The sequence below is a fragment of the Lipophrys pholis genome, assembly GCF_963383615.2.
Source record: "Lipophrys pholis genome assembly, chromosome: 7".
In the NCBI taxonomy this organism is placed as follows: Eukaryota; Metazoa; Chordata; class Actinopteri; order Blenniiformes; family Blenniidae; genus Lipophrys; species Lipophrys pholis.
This window is the reverse complement of record NC_137638.1, coordinates 22,423,550-22,441,701: the sequence shown is the minus strand read 5'-3', so window position 1 is coordinate 22,441,701 and position 18,152 is coordinate 22,423,550. Positions and strand designations below refer to the sequence as shown.

Genomic DNA, 18,152 nt, shown 5'->3' with positions numbered 1-18,152 from the left:
AGCTTTCCAATGTTATTCTTTTAATTTGAAGTTTTTTTTGTTGTTTTTTTAACAAAAGCTTTCTTCATACATCATTCATAGCGTGACTTACGTAACATCTTATTTCTAAGAAAAAGAAAACAGGTTCATTTTTCAATGACTGCTGAAAGTACTTTCTGATAACAATAAAAGATATTCAGAGTCCCCTCTGTGAAAACCGTCAATATGTCAAAACAACAGTTTGTATTCTGGAATTAAATACAAGACCTTTTTTTTTTTTTTTTTCATAATTCTCCTTAAACCTTCAAAACTTGACAAACTACACAAAAATGCTTGGAGGTCATTTGCCTTTAGTTTTACAGCCGTGGGAGTTTACTGAAACGCAACATGCGCGCTAAGCCGAGATGTTGAATTCACATAAAGGGACATGAACGAAGTGACAGCTACCTTGACTTTTGGCCAGAGACGGTGATAGTGACTTTTGCCCTCGTTCATTATGGAGAGTGTCAATGTGTTTGAAGCCTCAGGAGACGTTCTGGAAGCAGGGAGATGAAAGATGTGCAGTCCTACGAGCTGCGACGGCACATAAAAAGTTATTAGCAGCTTACTAGTTTAGTCTCAGTACATTTACATGCGCAGCCATCTCCAAGACCAAAACAAGAATCGACAGTGAGCTGGCAGGTTGGACATGATGTCCGTCCATATTCTACACCCTTGTTCTGTCCTGGGATGCAGCACACTGGCAGAGAACCTCCTGGACAGGCAGCTAAGCTCAACACTTCTCCCCACAACGGTCTGAGCGCTGGGTATACGTGCATGAATAGACAACACAAAGAGCAAGTATATTTTTATATTTTAATGTTTGTAAATAGAAACATATTTACAAATTAACAACGGTCATCAGTAAGTTATTGGATAAAACACGGATTACCTGCTCCCGGTGGGTTAAAAGAAGAAGAAGAAGAAGAAAAAAAAACAAAAAAACATTTAACACAGATTACAAATAAATACCCTCCAGTAGAAGTTAGAGGCCCCTGGGTTTGGTAGCAGCCAGAGATCATGTGGAAAAAAAAACAAACAAACAGCACGAATGGAATCCTTTGTGTTCGGATATTACGCGATCAGGAGAGGAGCCATTACAGCGCCATCGAATGACAAGGGCCGATTCAAAGTAGCCGTGTTTTCTTATCCAAGTCCTTGGCGCGTGGATAAGAAAGCCCCGGTGCAGAGATAATCAGTCACTGTTATCCACGCTCACACGCCGCGAGCTCTCTGCACAGAAACTGATACAGCCTCACACTATCAACACTGTACGCATGTCCGAGCACTGAGCGCCTCTCAAAACACCAGTCGGAACCAAAGCAGCTTGAAGCGCGGCGCATTCTTAGTCCATGTATGAAGTGTCCATGTTCTCGCCGTCTGGGTGAAGCAGCCTCCCCGCCAGGCGCTCAATGTCGTCCAGGCTGAGCTGTCGAAGGGAACGCTCATAATCCTTCCGAAGAAAAAGAAAGAGAAAAGACTGATTATTTCGATTGAAGTTACTGAAGCGGTTGTTTATGTGTAATAAGGACGGAGAGACAAAGGAGGGGATTTCACGAGTGTGCTGCTTGACAGGACTAGAAATATTTCAGGGATAAAAAGGCATACAAACCGGCAGAAAACTCAGTAATGGTAATTACTTTTTTTATTCATTCAGAAATGCGTCAGAAACTCAAGTCTTGTTTCCAAACTCAGGCCAATGCTAACAGAGTACTAAAAGCAGAGTCAGGCGAACTGAGCAAGTCAACAATTTACACAAAAAACAACATAAAACAGTGAAAGCTACGTACAAAATCAATCCAGGAAAACTATTTCAACAAAGATATTCTACAAGATGGACCTTTTCATGAGTGAGTAATAGAACAATAAAACAAAATCTTCACTGAGGAACAAACCGACATCTTTTCCCAATGTAATGTAGATTTTATATCTCTATAGCTGCAGACTGTGTGACTAAAAATTGAGACTGTGTGAGACAGTTTCTTCAAGCTCGTGACGAGGGCTGGAGACTGAGAGGCGCTCAGAGTTTGTTAAAGGAAACCTGCTGAAGAGGAGTGTTACCTCCCTACAGTAGACTAACTGTTATTCACAGAGAGCTAAAAATAATGTCTCTCTGGAATAAGTTCTTAAAACTTCACACATCCAAGGACTCACCGGAGCCGTCACCTGGAAACGCTTGCACATGTTCTCAGACATTAAGTTACATTTTCCTCACAGCTCCATGTTAATTCTACACAATTGTCCCCCCAAACCATTTCAACCTGCAGCTGATGCTCCCCTAAATGTGTTCCATTTGCAGCTTTCACAATTCCATTTGTGCGAGCTGAAAAAACATGGTTAGAAAGTGCTTTAACCAAAGGAGTTCAGAAAAAGAAAAATGTAGAATCATACAAACCAGCTTCAACAAAGAGATCAGTCAAAGCCATAGTGAGTTTTTGAGGACTTCGCCGGCCGGCAGAGATCATCAGAGGAACATGAACAGCCAAGTTTTGGTTTTGTACAGAGGATTTTATTCAACAAACAGGCTCATGGATCTGACCAATAAAGATTTAAATACTACTCTTAAAATCGCAGGGACTGGTGTGAGAAACGCGATGCCACTTAGAAACTACAACCATCCAATAAACTACAAGTAGGAGCAAATATTCAGCTTCATCAAGATCAGAGTGACCAAAGGTAAAAGGGTTTAAATACCTTAATAAGTTGTTCGTGGACTTTAGCTGCATCTGCTGGAGTGAAATGTCGAGCCAGTATGGTGGAGACACTCTGGAACACTCCTCCATGTGAGGTGCTGCTGTTGCTGCTGCTGCTGCTGCTGCTGCTGCTGCTGCTGCCGGCGACGGCCGACCCCGACGCTCCAGTCCTCTCCCCCACAGGACGGATCACCAGGTTCAATTTAGCCTCTGGCCCGATGGAGTAATCACTCAGTCTGTGTTCATCTGAAGGAAGGACATACAGTCTACAGTCATCAAAGAGGTAAACATTTGAGGGACGAAGAAAAGAATTGATGAATGTGATAAATCTACTTATGTCTTGTCTGTTGTACCTGCCAGCGCTTTCCCTTTGTAGAGTAACCGCTGCTGGTTCGCCGGTATGTTGAGACGTTCCGACACGAGTTCCTTGACTGTGGAGACTTTTTCATCTTCAGTCACCTGCAACAACACAGCCGGGCAAATGTTACAGCGGCAGCATTTAACGTTTAAGACATTTTTAATCACAATCACACACCAATGATGAGACAGCTGACGGGGATCAATCCACAAACACTGACATCAAAGGTCAGTGTGCTTTACCACACACACACACACACACACACACACACACACACACACACACACACACACACACACACACACACACACACACACACACACACACACACACACACACACACACACACACACACACACACACACACACACACACACACACACACACACACACACACACACACACACACACACACACACACACTCTCTATTTTAACAATGTTCCACTGAAATTCACAAGAATGAGAGCAATCTACACATCGATCGTTAGAAAAGGCCTGTTTGTTTCTTTCCACTCAAAAAGCATGCTGCGACTGTTATTCCCAAAAAGCAGAGTAAACACAGTTATTTGTAGGGATACTTGGCTGCGGGTGGGTAACATTTTATTTTCAGCGGCGCTCTTGGAAAAAAGAAGATGCGAGTGAAAGAGCTACTGGGTCACATACTGATGCTCTCTGCACACTTTCAGTAAGTTGTGTACCGTACCTTAAGTGAAAGACTTGTCGTAACAGTGGCACATGAAATCAATAAAAAACATCTTGAAATGTACTGTAAAAGGCAAGCTCTTTCTCTTGGCGAGGTATTCATTCATGCATCATCCATTTTAACACACCTTAAACATCATTTCAAAACAAATATCCGTCACCTTCAATCCCACTTTATATTATTCAGAGATGCAGGGCAGTTGGAGTTAGTTGATCTCAGGTAAATCCAGGCTACACTCGAGGCCTGAACTACAAACCGGGATCAACATATCCAGGATCTCTCTCTGTTTCCTGGGTTGACTTATCCAGACACACGTGATCCTGATCACCGTTACGAGGAAGCAGGTTATCAACTCTCTGGTTCAACCCAGACCTACGTGTGCGCGTTCACGTGAAAGGGCCGGAGTTTGCAGCGTCTGACCAGTCACACGCACAGAGAAATCCTGCAGCGCAGTTTACAGATTACTGAAGGAGCGATTATTCTCAGAGAAGATGAAGAATTAAAACATGCCTAAAATTAAAAGCAACACTGCTGCTTCAGCCAAAGACAGAACGTTCCCGACTTGTTAATGCGTGACTTCATGAGATTATAGGATATTAATTTATCAGCGATATAAACAGACAGCACGTCCACTGATCAATCAATTTCACTTTATTACAGCAGAAACGTTTCAGGCTGAAAAGAAGAGCAGTGAGGACACTGCTCTTCTTTTAGTTCAGATTTTTCGTCCAGTTGTTTTGAGGCTGAGTTTCTCTTGTGTTGGAATATTAATTCATCACGGCGACGACACGAGGAGTTCTGCGCTCCATAAATTCATGTTTCTACAGTTCTGCCAGGTGTGATCATTAACCTCATTATTCCAGATCAACCCTCGTGGAGATAAACAGACCTGGAACAAGTCAACAACAAAAACATCCTTCAAAGCCTCAGTGACCAGGACTTATTTTATTATGTCAAAAAGATCGCTCTAAGGTTCCCCCGGCTAGCTCAATTGGTAGAGCATGACAGGATCTCAGGGTAGTGGGTTCATGTCCCACGGGCGCCACCTTCCCGTGGGCTCACCACCTGCAGGAAAGGTTCTTAATCGGTGCGATGTGATCTGGGTGGCAGTCTGAGCACCGCGACCCGGAAACGGATAAGCGGAAGAAAAGGGATGGATGGATCACTCTAAATTAATTTCTCATCTCCTCTCCGCTGCAGCTCAGCGCTGAACCTGCTCACCTCATTTAAAAATGGGCAGGTCATTTTCCAAGAGATCTGATTGGGCGGAGCTCGGACCTCTTATCCAGAACATATCCTGCTCTGGACATTCAGCGCAAGATACCGGGGTGATTTATCCTGGTGAGAATTGAGCGAGTGTCATAGAATCCATCCTGATTTTTGTATAAATGTTTTGTTTACCTCGCATGATGGAAGTTGGATTGAATTTTGTCACTGCAAAACTAAATTACTACCTTTTTTTTTTACATAATTAATACATTTACAAATTATCTCTTCAATTGATTAGTTGCTTGGGCTTGAAAACAAAAAGTTAATCAGCAATATTGTAAATCTGGGTATTAAGATAAGAAGCATTTAGTTTATTATCACAAAGAAAGTAAAGAATCAGAAAAAAGTTTAATCGATATGAAACTCAAACAACAAAGAAATATAGAATTTGTTGTTTGAGGACTTTCTGGAGAGTTTGCCATCTTTGCAACTCTAACTTAACATTTTTTCCACCGTTCGATTACGAACCTACACTCACTTGTCATGGAATTTGTTCTAGTTTCATAATCTAATGAAACTATACAATAAAATGAGATGAAGTTGAACTGTATGTACATTTTTTTTAAGTAGTTATCCTTTGATTGTTGCATTTTTAAGTTCGAAGTTTACACTGCTCTTGAACTATAATGCATTATGCTGCTGTGTTTGATTCCTATTTCTTTCTATTCTGCCCTGTTCATATTGCAGCTGAAGAAAAATAGCTGTTGATATAAAGCAATCCAGTTCAAAACAAATAACACAAAACAAAGATAAACAAATGGCTAAATCGAGACCTCTGAAATCCAAAACAGTATTACATTTGTAAATATTAAACAATATATAAATAAACAATGCAGTGACACAAAACCATTTACAGATATTTAATACTGACTATTAAACACAAAATATATACGTTCCAGATCAGTTTGGGCCCTGTGATGGAATAGTGACGGGTCCAGGATGTAACACACCTTTGCCCATCGTCAACATGGCTCAGCCCTGTGGCCCTACATAGGATGAAGTGAAATAACTTCAACATACTACTCTTGCTCAGGGACCCACAGTAGTGACCTGCAAACGTCTGGTCCAAAGTCTGCTTCTCTACCTGCTAGGCCACCACTGCTCACAATGATAAGGATAGAAGATGGATGAATGTACAAGTATGATGAAGATTTTAATCTGACACAAGGACTTGGGCTGTAACTGCTATACACTGGAAGGTAATTTAATGACGAGATACAGTAATGCTTTTAAAAACAACACAGACCCGTACAGTTAAGTAATAAACCTTCATATCACTCATCAACCAGCTGTGTTATGTATTCCGGTGTACCCCTGTTGTTGTTTGTGCCTCATCCTGTAACCTTATCGTGTTCAAACAGGAGGCCCACACTGGGGCTCAGACAGGCACCCAGTGAACACATGGTGCAACAAACACACAAAATATGTTGGTAAGGTACATTTATTTAACAACGATCAGGCACATTGTAATTTATAAAATTACCAAGCGACACAAGTACTATCAGAGAACATATTACGCACGTATGACTATAATGTGGTTAAGACCGGGTTAACAGCAACGTTCAAGCTTCAAATGAGCTGACAAAAAGCCAGACGAAGCCACACGACCACCAGGTGCCTCTGATCTGCGGAGTTTAGAAGATGTAACGCAGAGGAAAGTCTGAGGGCGCATTACTCCAGGATGTGGCTAACAGGCGAGCTAACGTTGACTCGTAACTGAAAGGCGATGTCTGTTAATCCGTCTTATTTTAAGCCATGGAGTATTTTGCTTAATAACACCCGCGTAGAGTCAATAAGAATATGTCCCGTTGTCTTTACGAGACGCGGCGTGGGGCAGATCAGAGCAGCCGGGGCGAAACAGGCGAGCCTCTTTAGCATTTAGCATTCTGTTAGCGGCGGCGCTTCACTCACCTGCACGCTGCACTCTTTTCCTTGAAGAGGTTTCACCGTGAGAATCATCTTTGAAACCCCGAACAAAACGCAGTCCCCCGACAGTATAACAAAGGAACAAACAAACTCCGCTAGCGTAACTTTATTATTAGTTCTTAATATTCTTAGTGGTTCCTCTCTTTTTAACAGCTCATCTTCTTCTCCCACAGACGTTCACTGCACAACAGCTTCAGATTGAGCGAACTACTGCCACACAGTGCCCGGAGTGTGGTATTACAACATAGGCAGCGCAGAAAGAAAGGGCAACCTATTTTGGTGGCTGTGATTTAAATTGCTTCACCATAAAACATATTAATCTTAGAAAAGCCAAGACAACCTGTTTTAGGGTTGATTTGAAAATAAAGCAGGAGTGAAAACAATAAAATCCAAGCATCAAAGTATAAATGAGTTCTAGCCTACATTTATTTCAGAAGTTTTCTCCATATTGTATTTTGAATTCTGAGATTTTGACAGCAATATTTTTCTTCGACTTTGATCACCGAAATCAACTGAAGTTGTATGGGCTGTTTTTTTGTAGCCTTCTGTGTGCAACCTGCATGACCTAAAGAAACGTTTTTGAGATTTTCCATCAATCCAAAATGTCTCTGGATATGCAAAACGTGTTAATTATCTGAAACGAAGAAAAACAGCAATTGCAGGTTGCATTTTTAAAATGTCACAGCTGCAACTGTATTACATGTTTAGCTTTTGTAGCCATTTTTAGAAGTTTTTGCTGTTTGTTTGCATGGATTGTCCCACTTCAGCCATTTTTATGTATCTGGGTTATTTTAGGGGTTCCTTTTTATTTTTTTTGTTTTTTGTATTTCTTCCGTCTTTTTCTTATTCTTTCTTTTTGCCTTTTTTAAATTTTCTTTTTACCCATTTTCTATCTTTTTCCTTCTTTTTCAAAAACGTTTTTCTTTCTTCCCTTCCCCTTACGTTTCCTATTTGTTCCATTTTTATTCCTAAGAAAAAAAACGTTATATCAACAAGTTTGACCACTTTTTCCTGAGTTATTTCATTTCTTGAGTAGTTTTACCCATTTTATCCTTTCTTTATTTTTTGCCATCCTGTTTTGTTTTACCTGATTAGAATAGAGCCTTGAGATTAGACCATACTTGAAAATCAGTGTGGGATGCAATTAACATAAAAATAAGAAAGAGAACGTTTATTTCTACATCATTTTCAGAAAGCTTCATGGAGCCTCTACAGAGGAGCTGAAGAGCCACATATGTTTCATTCAGCCAGCTTCTTCTTTTTTGTTTTTAAGCAATAATGTGAGCGCCACTTCATTCATCGCAGTGACAGTGAAAAGTAATTGCTTTAAGAAAATGTCATAAAATCTATTGAACCACACAGCTGGTCCACTTTGCCGCGTGCAGATGAAGACAGAGTGACTAAAGCTCCAGTGCTCTCAGCCAGGTGCTAATCTCCTTCACACTGTGTTGCAGGAGTCAAATAATTAATCCAGTGTGCAGGAGACCCGCCTCTCCCACCGGGCTGAGAAATACCCCGAGGACCCTCTGACCCAGTTCTGATCCAGTCCAAGCATTTCTCACTTCAGCCTCCCGGATGATCTCCTCTGTGTCGGTCATGTGATTGGCTGCTGTCTGCGCGCAGCCCCGGAGAGAGACACGCGCATCCTTCACTGTGCGGCTAACGAGGGGGCGTGCACCTGTCGGGTGGGCTGTGAGCGCGCACACACGCCGGGACGAACCGATCCAGGACAAGTGAGACAGACTCCACAACCAGGCGGGCAGCGCGTGGTGAGTGCTCTGTGTATGTGTGTGTGTGTGTGTGTGTGTTGGAAAATACCGGAGGACCGTGTTAGTATTCTTACATTCTGCAGAATGAGCCATATCGACAATCTATTGGAAATATAACTGTCTATTAACAGATTATCTTTTAGACTGTGTGGCACTGATACTCGCATGATAAATCTATTTTGTTAATCTCTGTTGGGACTTGTATGTTGAAGTCAGTGGTGAGTTGTTGTTGTCTTTTTTTTTGTTTTTTTTCTGTCTTTTTGCATAACTCCTGCAACACATGCCTCTTTTCTCTGCTTTCTTACCATTTCTTTTCCAAGTGCCCTTGAATTATTATTTTTTTTCTATTAAGATGCAGGAGGGGAAGTCCAATAGATAAACACAATAACAGAGTAAACAGAGTGGAGCAGGAATAAATAAGCTGTATTGTGTGCTCTGTCCCTGGAAACCTTGCACTGCAAGCTCAGTGGACAAAGACATCCATCGACTTCTTTTTATTGCTCTGAAAACTGAGTCCTTGAAACACTATCCATCTATTTATCTGTCTATCTGTCTATCTATCTATCTATCTATCTACAAGCAGAAACCATTGTATTTATGAATATAGTATTAATACAAATATCTCAAAAATTAATGTTTTTTTGATTTCGCTGTGATTCTTCCAATAAAAGAGAACTTGTTGCATTTCAAAGTCAGACAGAAAATATTAATTTGATGTGGAATGAGCCACTCACATGCATGTTACTGAGTAATTAGAGGTAGAATTTGCCGCTGGTGTTTGCAGGTGATGGGGACGCTTCGAGATCTGCAATTTGCCCTGCAGCTAAAGATTGAGGAGCTTCGCCAGAGGGACACGCTCATAGATGAGTTGGAGCTGGAGTTGGACACCAAGGATGAGCTCATTCGGAGACTGCAGGAAGAGCTGGATCGCTACAGAGCCACCGTCTCTCTCCCAGGAACGTCTGCAGCCGGCGCAGGTACAGAGCAGAATGCTTTTTCACGTCACGGCTTCAAAGCGAAAAAGAAAAAGAAAATAAACCTTGAACCACGTTTAAATGCTGTCTTTTATATGATGTGCGGTTCTTTCTGTAGCTTGTGCGGCTCAGAGTGAGAGCAGCCAGAGATCCAGCAGGAAGACAGTCATCTGTGAACCCTTCAGCGTGGACCCCGTGACTCTCACCTTGGTTTCACACAGAAACTGTGACAAAAGCCAGGAGTAAGAGCACGCTGCGTTCTCTCAGTATACATCTCCGCCAACTGAAGAATCAGACCCTCCGATGTTTAAGGCTCAGTGACTGCTTTCTGCATGACTCACGCAGACATCAACAAATATTTCTAATCACTTCCAATGCTGTAGCCTAGGACACTGTATTCAAGGTGTTAGATAATTTGCTGTGAAATGCAGAATTCGTGTCCTTTCACCTGCGTGTTTTCAGGTCTCAGAGGCTGATTCAGGCAGCGTTGGTGAAAAATGACTTGTTGAAGAACCTTGATGAAGGAGAAATAAGCGCCATCACAGCCTGTATGTGTTGCACCGCCATCAATCAAGGCTGTTATGTCATTCAGGAAGGGGCTACTGGGGCTCAGGCCTATGTTTTAGAAGGTAACTCGTTTTCTTCTTACAATTCCTCACATTAATCATACTTAAGTGTGTTATTAGGATTTCCCTAATATGATAACTGCTTAAAATCCAGATGAAATGATTTATAACCATCCTATCTGTACATATCGCGGCTGGCTCGCAATTTAATTAGATAATCTGACCTTCCTGTGAGCACAGTATTAGTGAGACAACTGCATGTCTGAGCAAGAAAAGAGGAGATACTTCGAGAACAGCCAGTGACCTACATTGCACTGCAATGTGTTGAGACGTCAACTTGAACCTGAGGACCCAGGAGACAAGAGGTTGTGCGTTGCCCTGCTCGCATATTTCGCCAGTGTTTCCTTCTCCTGAGCAATATTGGCTGAATGTGAACTGTTACAGGTGATGAAGAGAAGCTGCCCAATCTTCCCTTTATTCTTTTCTCCCCTAATCTCAGCCGCTGATGTGAAAATCGGTTATGTGAACAATAAGACTCAGACCCAGACTCAGACAGAGCTTCATTCAGGCAGCACCTCTCTATCTTGTGTACATGCAGCGTTTCCTCACTGAGTGTATGTCTATTGACAGAAGGGAGGCTGGAGATGACAAAAGATGGAATCAAGCTCCTCACAATCGAACCAGGAGACATGTTTGGAGAGCTGGCGTTGCTCTACAACTGCACTCACATCTACTCCGTCTCAGGTATCAAAGCATTGTGACGTCGACTTTCATTCTCATCACTGAGTGGCTGTCAAACTGAAACACTGGTGGCATTACGCTGCCATTAATTCTAATTTGACGGGAATATAAATAATTCAGTTTTTCAACAGAAAATCTCAAGCAGACAGATTTCTGACAGGACACTGGTGTTTCTAATCGCTTTTCCGAAATGTGGGGTGATTTAGAAAATGTTCAGCTGAACAGCCAACGGTCTGAGCGCCACGTCTCCTCTTTTCAATCCCACATGCATCAACCAACACTTTTGAAAAGATTTCCTGACGCATTTGATCAGATTTCATGTGCACATTTCTGGGGTGAAAAGTTGTCACATCTCTGATAAAATAGAAAGTGTGCAGTCATTTCCGTCTCGCGGCTGATCACAGAGTCCCCTGGGGAAACTTTCCCAGCCATCGCCGCCTGCATCTGACCCGGTTTCACAAATAAGTCGGCTGTGGAAGTGGCCCGGACCAGCTTCAGTGGAAAAATCTGTTTATTTTCTGTGGTTGGTCCCTCAACGTTTCTCCTGCTCTTCTTCTACGGCTTTGCGTTTATCTTGTAACCAGCCTTTTCCGATGTATGGTTATTACACTCCTCGTCTGCTCTCCGGTAACAAAGCTCAGTTCATGCCGGCAGTCCGCCGTCCTTTGTTCTGGGTCCGTTTGTGTCAGACCCTCTCTTTGGATCCGTTCCGAGCCCGCTGCGTTTATCTCCTGCCTGACCTGAAATTGCTTCTTTTTTTTCCTTCTCTTTTTTTTTTTATGTGGCCATCTGAGACCATCAGTGAGGCGTCTGCTTGTGCGATGCCTTTCATTGTGACAGTTATAAAGGAGTAGGTGAAAACAGGGCGTCACCACCAAGTGGGGCTCCAGAATCCTCCAAACCCTCGTCTGAGATGAGGATTTCACCTTTTCGAGAAATCTCTGGTGGAAATGAAAAAGAAAGAAAGAAAGAAAAACGAAAGCAACTGCCATTAAGTGCTTGTCATATGGCGGTGAAGTGGAACCTTGGAGCCAAACGGTGAAATTAAGATTATCAGGTCTGCACCATATTGTCAGATGTTGGATATAATTAGAGTGTCGAGAGGACATTTACCTCCACTTGCAGGAAGCTTCTGTGAAACAATCAATATGGGTCATTATTAATTTACACTGTCCTTCAAGCTCTATTATAAAGAAAACGGGTCGTCAGGTCGAAAGGTATTAGATTAGACTATTAAATATCCTCCACAAGGAAAGTAATCACATACATCTCTTCTTATTTAGTCTAGAGCATTTCGCCGCTCTGCTCTTTAGGCCATAGCTCGACCTGAATCACACGCCCACATTCATCATAGGCAACATGTGTCTTTGAGGTTGACCGAAGTGTTTCCACCTGAGTTCAGCTGTCACTGAGAAGACCTTTATCCCCTCCTTTTCCTCTGTCTATTGTTGTGCAGCACAAACGGACAGCAAGCTGTGGGTTATCGACCGCCAGAGCTACCAGACCATACTTATGCAACGAGGTCTGAACCGTCTCTCTCATTCCGTGGAGCTGCTGAGCAGGTGAACATCAGCCCGATATGCTTGATTTGACACGGTGCGGCACCAGAAAGCCGCTCTGTATTCCGGCAATGTCAGAAGGGGTCATTTGATTTGTCTGTCATCATAATGCAGCCTGTAGGCTTTTACCTCTGGGCGCCAGCCAGAGAAATATTCGGTGTGTGCTCACACAGCGACTATCTGTGTACAAATTAAATCTAACTCGTATCAAACCTGCCATTGCCAATGATATCGTAACGATGCCCCCTTTTGTACTTGTGCGCAGCCTTCCCTTCCTGCAGTCGTTGCCAGAGGATGTCATCATGAAAATGTCTGATCTCATGGAGGAGGTACAGATTACTTTTTCTTTTTTTTTTTTTTTTTAATGCAATGCATAATATTGTATGGCCATCTCTGTCTCTTCAAACAGTCTCTTCACTCAGCTAATAGATTACGTGTGCAGACAGAAGGACTGTCAGATCCTTGTAAACAGAAATGTTTGCTCTCAGCCCCTGAGTCTTTTCTGATTTACACTGGTAAGCCAACAGGCACACTGGTAGCTGGAATTAATGGCTCCTTGTTTCTGGATATGATGGTTTTTCTGTCATTTTTTTTGTCTCCTCCCAATTTCCTTTTTTTAAAAGCAATTTTTCTCCCTTTGCTTCCCGTGTCATCTCTCTCTCATAGGCACATTACAAAGATGGAGACTACATCATTCGACAGGGAGCCACAGGAGACACTTTCTATATCATTAGTAAAGGCCAGGTAAAGCTTTATGCTCTCTGCCTGCTGCACCGATGAAATGAGGCATGCATAGCGGGCGGAAAAAAAAAAAAAGATTTGAATTAAAGAGGACAAAGTGTCAGAGCAGCTTTGGAAATGACATTACAGTGATGATAATTGACCTCACTGCATTTGCTCTGCACTCTTGCTTCCCTTTTCATTTGCTCTGTCTTTTGTTTTGGGGTTTTTCCAGGTGACAGTGACAGAAAAGAGGCCGGGGCATGAAGAGCACACGGTGCTCTCCAAGCTGTCGGAGGGACAGTGGTTTGGAGAAAAAGCTCTGTGGTGGTAGGAAGCAAATATAGGACTTTTCACATCATGATGTCCAGGAATTTCCGCAGCCTTTAGGAATCACAACTTGTTGAATGCTACAGCATGAGTGCCATATATTCCAGCCTTATTCTCTATTTAGGAAACATGTACCTGCGTGACATTGACCAGCTTTCATCCTATGTTTTGTCTCTCCTTCTAGTGAAGACATTCGCACAGTGAATGTGATTGCTGCTGAAGACGTTACGTGCTTAGTGATAGACAGAGAGTACGTTTCTATTTTAAAAAAAGCTAATTAAAAACCACAATGTTTAGATCGTAACCGATTCACTTTCAGCATCACGAATGAATGGCTTTTGCGTTTCAGCGCCTTCAAAGACGTTATCGATGGGTTGACATTTGACTCCAGTCAGGAGGGCCAGCAGAGTGAGGAATCTGAAGTCAAGTGAGGAGAATTGCAACACAAAAGTATTTGCATTCACACAATCAGCCTTAACAATCAGCCTCAACAGTCTGCCATTGTGCTGCGAGATACGCCACAAACTTTGACGTATTGTGCAGTGTGACACCTTCCCGTCACAACCAGCATTAAGCTCTGCAGCAGTTTTAGCGACGGTAGCTCGTCTGGCTCAACCGTTGCTCTGCGCTTGTAATTCAATGAGCCTTGATGACGCTGCCGCGGCTTCACTGCTTGAAAAAGGCCAGAAGTCAGAAAAACAAAAATCAAGTGAAAATGGATAAAAAACCCAAAAAAATCAACACCCGCTCTGCTTTTGAAACACCGCTGTCCGTATCAAAAATGCCTAATGTTATGCAGTCCTAATATTTGCCTCTGCAGACTAGAAACACGCCACAGAGCTGTCGTTTTGGAAATGCGCTGACCCAGTCATCACAATTTGCCGCCCCTCAAATCATTACTTTAGCCTATTTTTCCTGCTTCTCACACATCAACTGCTCACCCGCTGCCTATCCCATCTCAAACAGGTGCCACGATAAAGAGATAATGTGTGTTATTCACTTCACCTTCACAGTAATGCTGCAACCGATGCACGAATAGCAAATATGAGATAGCGGCTCACCCCTGTTTTCCCTCTGAGCAGGCCAGACGTGGATCCAGCTCCGCTCTCGTCTTCTACCCTAAGCGATTTTCAGATTATTTGCACTCTGGGAGTTGGGGAGTTTGGTCACGTAGACCTGGTAATACTTGATCTTATAGCTACTCACACAATGACACAGATGGCTTGTGCTTGTGCCTCATTGAGATTCCATGTTTCTATAATGTAATGTATCGATTTCCCCCCCGCTCTCAGGTACAACTAAAGAGCAACGTCACAAGTCTTTTCGCCATGAGGGTCCTCTCAAAGAAGATGATCCTCAACGACGCTCAACAAGAACACGTCCTGAATGAAGGTCGTGTCTTGATGGAGACCCGCTGTTCCTTCATCGTCAGGTGTCACTCAGTTCACGGCCGACTAATTATGACTTATGACGGTCTTGTTGTCGACACGTGTTGATGACGTAAAGAGAGCTAACATTTCTATACATTTATTGATCACAGGCTATATAAAACCTTTCGAGATCCCGAGCGCCTTTACTTTTTAACAGAGGCATGCCTTGGTGGGGATTTATCAAGTCTACTCACAGAAAAGTAAGTCATTTAAACTAAAGGGAAATTGCTCTATTTCACGATTTTACGTTATAGTACAGGGGTTTAATCACTTCTGCACCAAACTGTTTCAGGGGGTGTTTGGATGAATGCAGCACGAGGCTCTATACGGCCTGTGTTGTCGGGGCCTTGACCTTTCTGCACAGTCGAGATGTCATCTATAGAGACGTCAAGCCTGAAAATGTCATCCTGGACGAGCACGGTTATGCCAAACTGGTACTACAACTTATCACAAGTCCTCATATTGAGTTTTAGCAAAGGTACCAGTGAGTGTCTACAAGTCTGTTTCTTATAGACGGGCTCCAGGTGTCTGAAGAAGGTTGAGATGGGTAAGAAAACCTGGACTTTCTGCGGTACTCTGGGCTACATGGCGCCTGAAATCATTCTGAACAAAGGCCACAGTACCTCTGCAGACTTCTGGTCACTGGGGGTTTTTGTGTTTGAACTCCTGAGTGGTGGGTAAGCTGTGCAATTTTATACAACCAAGCTTTCAGAGCTCATTTTCCCCTCGTTATAGATTGAAAGTGTCCTGAAAGGCTCACTTTTTTTTTTTTCTTCTTCTTCTCCTCAGGCTCCCATTCAGCAGCTCCGACCCGATGAAGATTCTAACGGCGACCATTCGCGGCATCGATCAGATCGACTTCCCAAAAACCATCAGCAAGAGTGCCTCCAGTCTCATAAAGAAACTGTGCAGGTGTAAATAAAGCACATCCAACGCAATGAAACACAACATGAAAACTAATGACACCTTTCTACAGATTCCTTAGAGCTTACTTAAACAGAAAGAGAAACACTTGCTTACTTCCTACTTCCAGCTGACAAACAAATGAGAAGAGATGAAGAAACAATGCAGGTTCACTGGCTCCAGCGTTTGCTGGGACGAAGCAATAGAATAATTACTTAATGGTTGATGTATTCATGTATTCTTTGACTTTTAAAGGAGCAATCCCTCGGAGAGACTGGGCAGTCGAAGAAACGGGGCCAAGGACATTCAGAAGCACAAGTAAGACTACATATTTATCACACTGGAGAAAACCCCTCCGACCTCTACTTGGAGACGTGGTGTTATAGGTACTCTGATACTTTTTATTCAGATGGTTTGAAGGATTCAACTGGGACGGACTTTGTAAAAGAACACTCACACCACCGGCCGTTCCTCAGGTAAAACATACTCTGTTTTAATTTGTCTGCACTGTTGTTGCATATTCTGGTTTCATTTGATTTCATTCTTGTTACACTGTTTTCCAGGTGAGAAACCCTCCCGAAAACAATACGTGTCGATTTTACACGGAGGACTCAGTGGAGCCCTGCGCAAACTGGGAGGACTTCTGACGGATCTCTGTGAAGTGGAAAAATAAACTGTCAGATAATACTTCATCGTTTCCAGGTTTAGTCCTCATGAATAATTCACTGCCCCGAGTCTTACTGACATCGAGAATTAATTATATTTTCAAACCAAAAATATTTTCCACGGTATCACTTACCGCAGATATTGTTTGATAAATGAACCGTGTTGCCTACCGTGCTAACCTGAGACTGTTTCGTTGGTGTAACGTCTGTATAGAGTCACAAACACAGTCCTGTGATATCACCGCAGTTGAATGTAACTAAATAAACAAACAAACATGTTGTTTCACTCTGTCCTTGCTCTCTTCTTATGCCTGCTACACTTTGTTGAGACTTTGGTGAAAACATGCACATCATTTGTGTTTGATGTCAGTGTGGGTTCAGTTTTCCAGAAAAGCTCAATTCCTACAAAAGGAACTAAAAGACAAAGGAGGTTGTGTCGATTGAAGCATTCAGGACGGTAATCTGACATGTTGTTGATGACATAATGACATAACACTTAAAAAGTTTGTTTCCGAACCCCACCCCCAAGGAAATAATGAAAATAAATACACTATTGGTCAAAGTTTTAATTATCATATAAAGACATATTTGGGAGAAGGTTGACACTAATAATGAACCTTTGATGAGGGAATAAATGAATAGATGGATGCCATTACCAACATCTGTGATGTGAATGGGAGGATTAACATCCTAAAAATTATTATACTACCAAAATTGCTTTGTTTATTTCAAAATGTTCCTTTGTCACTGCTCTCAGACCTGTTTTCAAATATTAAAAAAAAAAAATTTGTTAAATTTCTATGGAGCGACAGGAGAGCAAGATTAAGCTCATCCATAATTTGATCGAGGGGGCTTAAAATGTTTAAACTTAATGTGGTATTACTGGACAGCATAACCTTTAATAGCCTCTTCCCTTTTACCTATAGTCAGACACAATGGGAAGATTACTAAAAAAACAAGTAATATATATGATAAAGATATGGTACGATGTAAAATAATATTTCAAAGAGCTGAAAATAAGACACATGGGCCAAAACTGGCCAATCCAGCTGAAAAAAAACTTGTAAAAATGTCAAAGAAAACATTGATTTTCTTAAGAGTAGCAGACACAACACAACACTGAGACCCGAGTTGAGATATCTGTGATGCTGTCAGAGCCATGCTGTCAGGGGCAGTTTGTAAAAACGAGCAACAGTAATAAATGATTTTTTTTTAGTTGTTGACATTTCACTGTGTTTTGCACCAGAAGTTATCATTAAAATAAGCTTTATGTTGAGATTGTGGGATACGTGGTAGATCTTGTTTGGTTTTGTGACACAGAAAACAGAGAAAAACTTTAAAGTTTAAGTTTAAAGGTTGTTATGGCACTATGTTACTGGTCAGTCTCACTCGAAATTGGGCAGTTAGTGGCCTCTGAGCTAAAATATAGTGTTTGACCCCCCTGACTTAAAAATAACTCAAAATATTCTAAACCTCCCCTCCCCCCCTTGAAGAAATAGAAAATCCACATATTTATGTCCTGATCTG

The 18,152-nt window shown here is 42.1% G+C and overlaps 2 protein-coding genes across 2 annotated transcripts; one reads left to right on the top strand and one right to left on the bottom strand.

The window, feature by feature from the left end:
- Window positions 1–836: 836 nt before the first annotated feature.
- On the bottom strand, window positions 837–7,168 carry ubl4a (ubiquitin like 4A). The gene is made up of 4 exons (XM_080466760.1): window positions 6,954–7,168; window positions 3,065–3,170; window positions 2,713–2,957; window positions 837–1,471 (listed from the first exon to the last, which is right to left on the bottom strand). The coding sequence occupies exons 1-4, from the start codon at window positions 6,999–7,001 to the stop codon at window positions 1,364–1,366; spliced, it is 507 nt and encodes a 168-aa protein (XP_080322886.1). The 5' UTR covers window positions 7,002–7,168; the 3' UTR covers window positions 837–1,363.
- A 1,527-nt stretch (window positions 7,169–8,695) lies between these two features.
- Window positions 8,696–16,916, top strand: prkg1l (protein kinase cGMP-dependent 1, like). Its single transcript, XM_080466640.1, has 20 exons — window positions 8,696–8,737; window positions 9,522–9,714; window positions 9,830–9,953; window positions 10,174–10,340; window positions 10,908–11,021; window positions 12,475–12,580; window positions 12,843–12,906; window positions 13,244–13,321; window positions 13,533–13,627; window positions 13,812–13,877; window positions 13,977–14,054; window positions 14,710–14,806; window positions 14,920–15,059; window positions 15,168–15,257; window positions 15,350–15,491; window positions 15,571–15,734; window positions 15,847–15,969; window positions 16,216–16,278; window positions 16,370–16,436; window positions 16,524–16,916. The coding sequence occupies exons 2-20, from the start codon at window positions 9,525–9,527 to the stop codon at window positions 16,605–16,607; spliced, it is 2,052 nt and encodes a 683-aa protein (XP_080322766.1). The 5' UTR covers window positions 8,696–8,737; window positions 9,522–9,524; the 3' UTR covers window positions 16,608–16,916.
- The last annotated feature ends 1,236 nt before the right edge of the window (window positions 16,917–18,152 follow it).

What these genes read in the sequence shown, in the direction of transcription:
- ubl4a (XM_080466760.1), bottom strand. Translation starts at nt 7,001, where the DNA reads ATGATTCTCACGGTGAAACCTCTTCAAGGAAAAGAGTGCAGCGTGCAG. An exon ending in GAAAAGAGTGCAGCGTGCAG is followed by an intron (nt 3,171 to 6,953) that starts GTGAGTGAAGCG and finishes GTGTTGTTGCAG; the next exon opens with GTGACTGAAGATGAAAAAGT. An exon ending in CAAAGGGAAAGCGCTGGCAG is followed by an intron (nt 2,958 to 3,064) that starts GTACAACAGACA and finishes TCCTTCCTTCAG; the next exon opens with ATGAACACAGACTGAGTGAT.
- prkg1l (XM_080466640.1), top strand. Translation starts at nt 9,525, where the DNA reads ATGGGGACGCTTCGAGATCTGCAATTTGCCCTGCAGCTAAAGATTGAG. An exon ending in TGCTTAGTGATAGACAGAGA is followed by an intron (nt 13,878 to 13,976) that starts GTACGTTTCTAT and finishes TTTGCGTTTCAG; the next exon opens with CGCCTTCAAAGACGTTATCG. An exon ending in CACCACCGGCCGTTCCTCAG is followed by an intron (nt 16,437 to 16,523) that starts GTAAAACATACT and finishes ACTGTTTTCCAG; the next exon opens with GTGAGAAACCCTCCCGAAAA.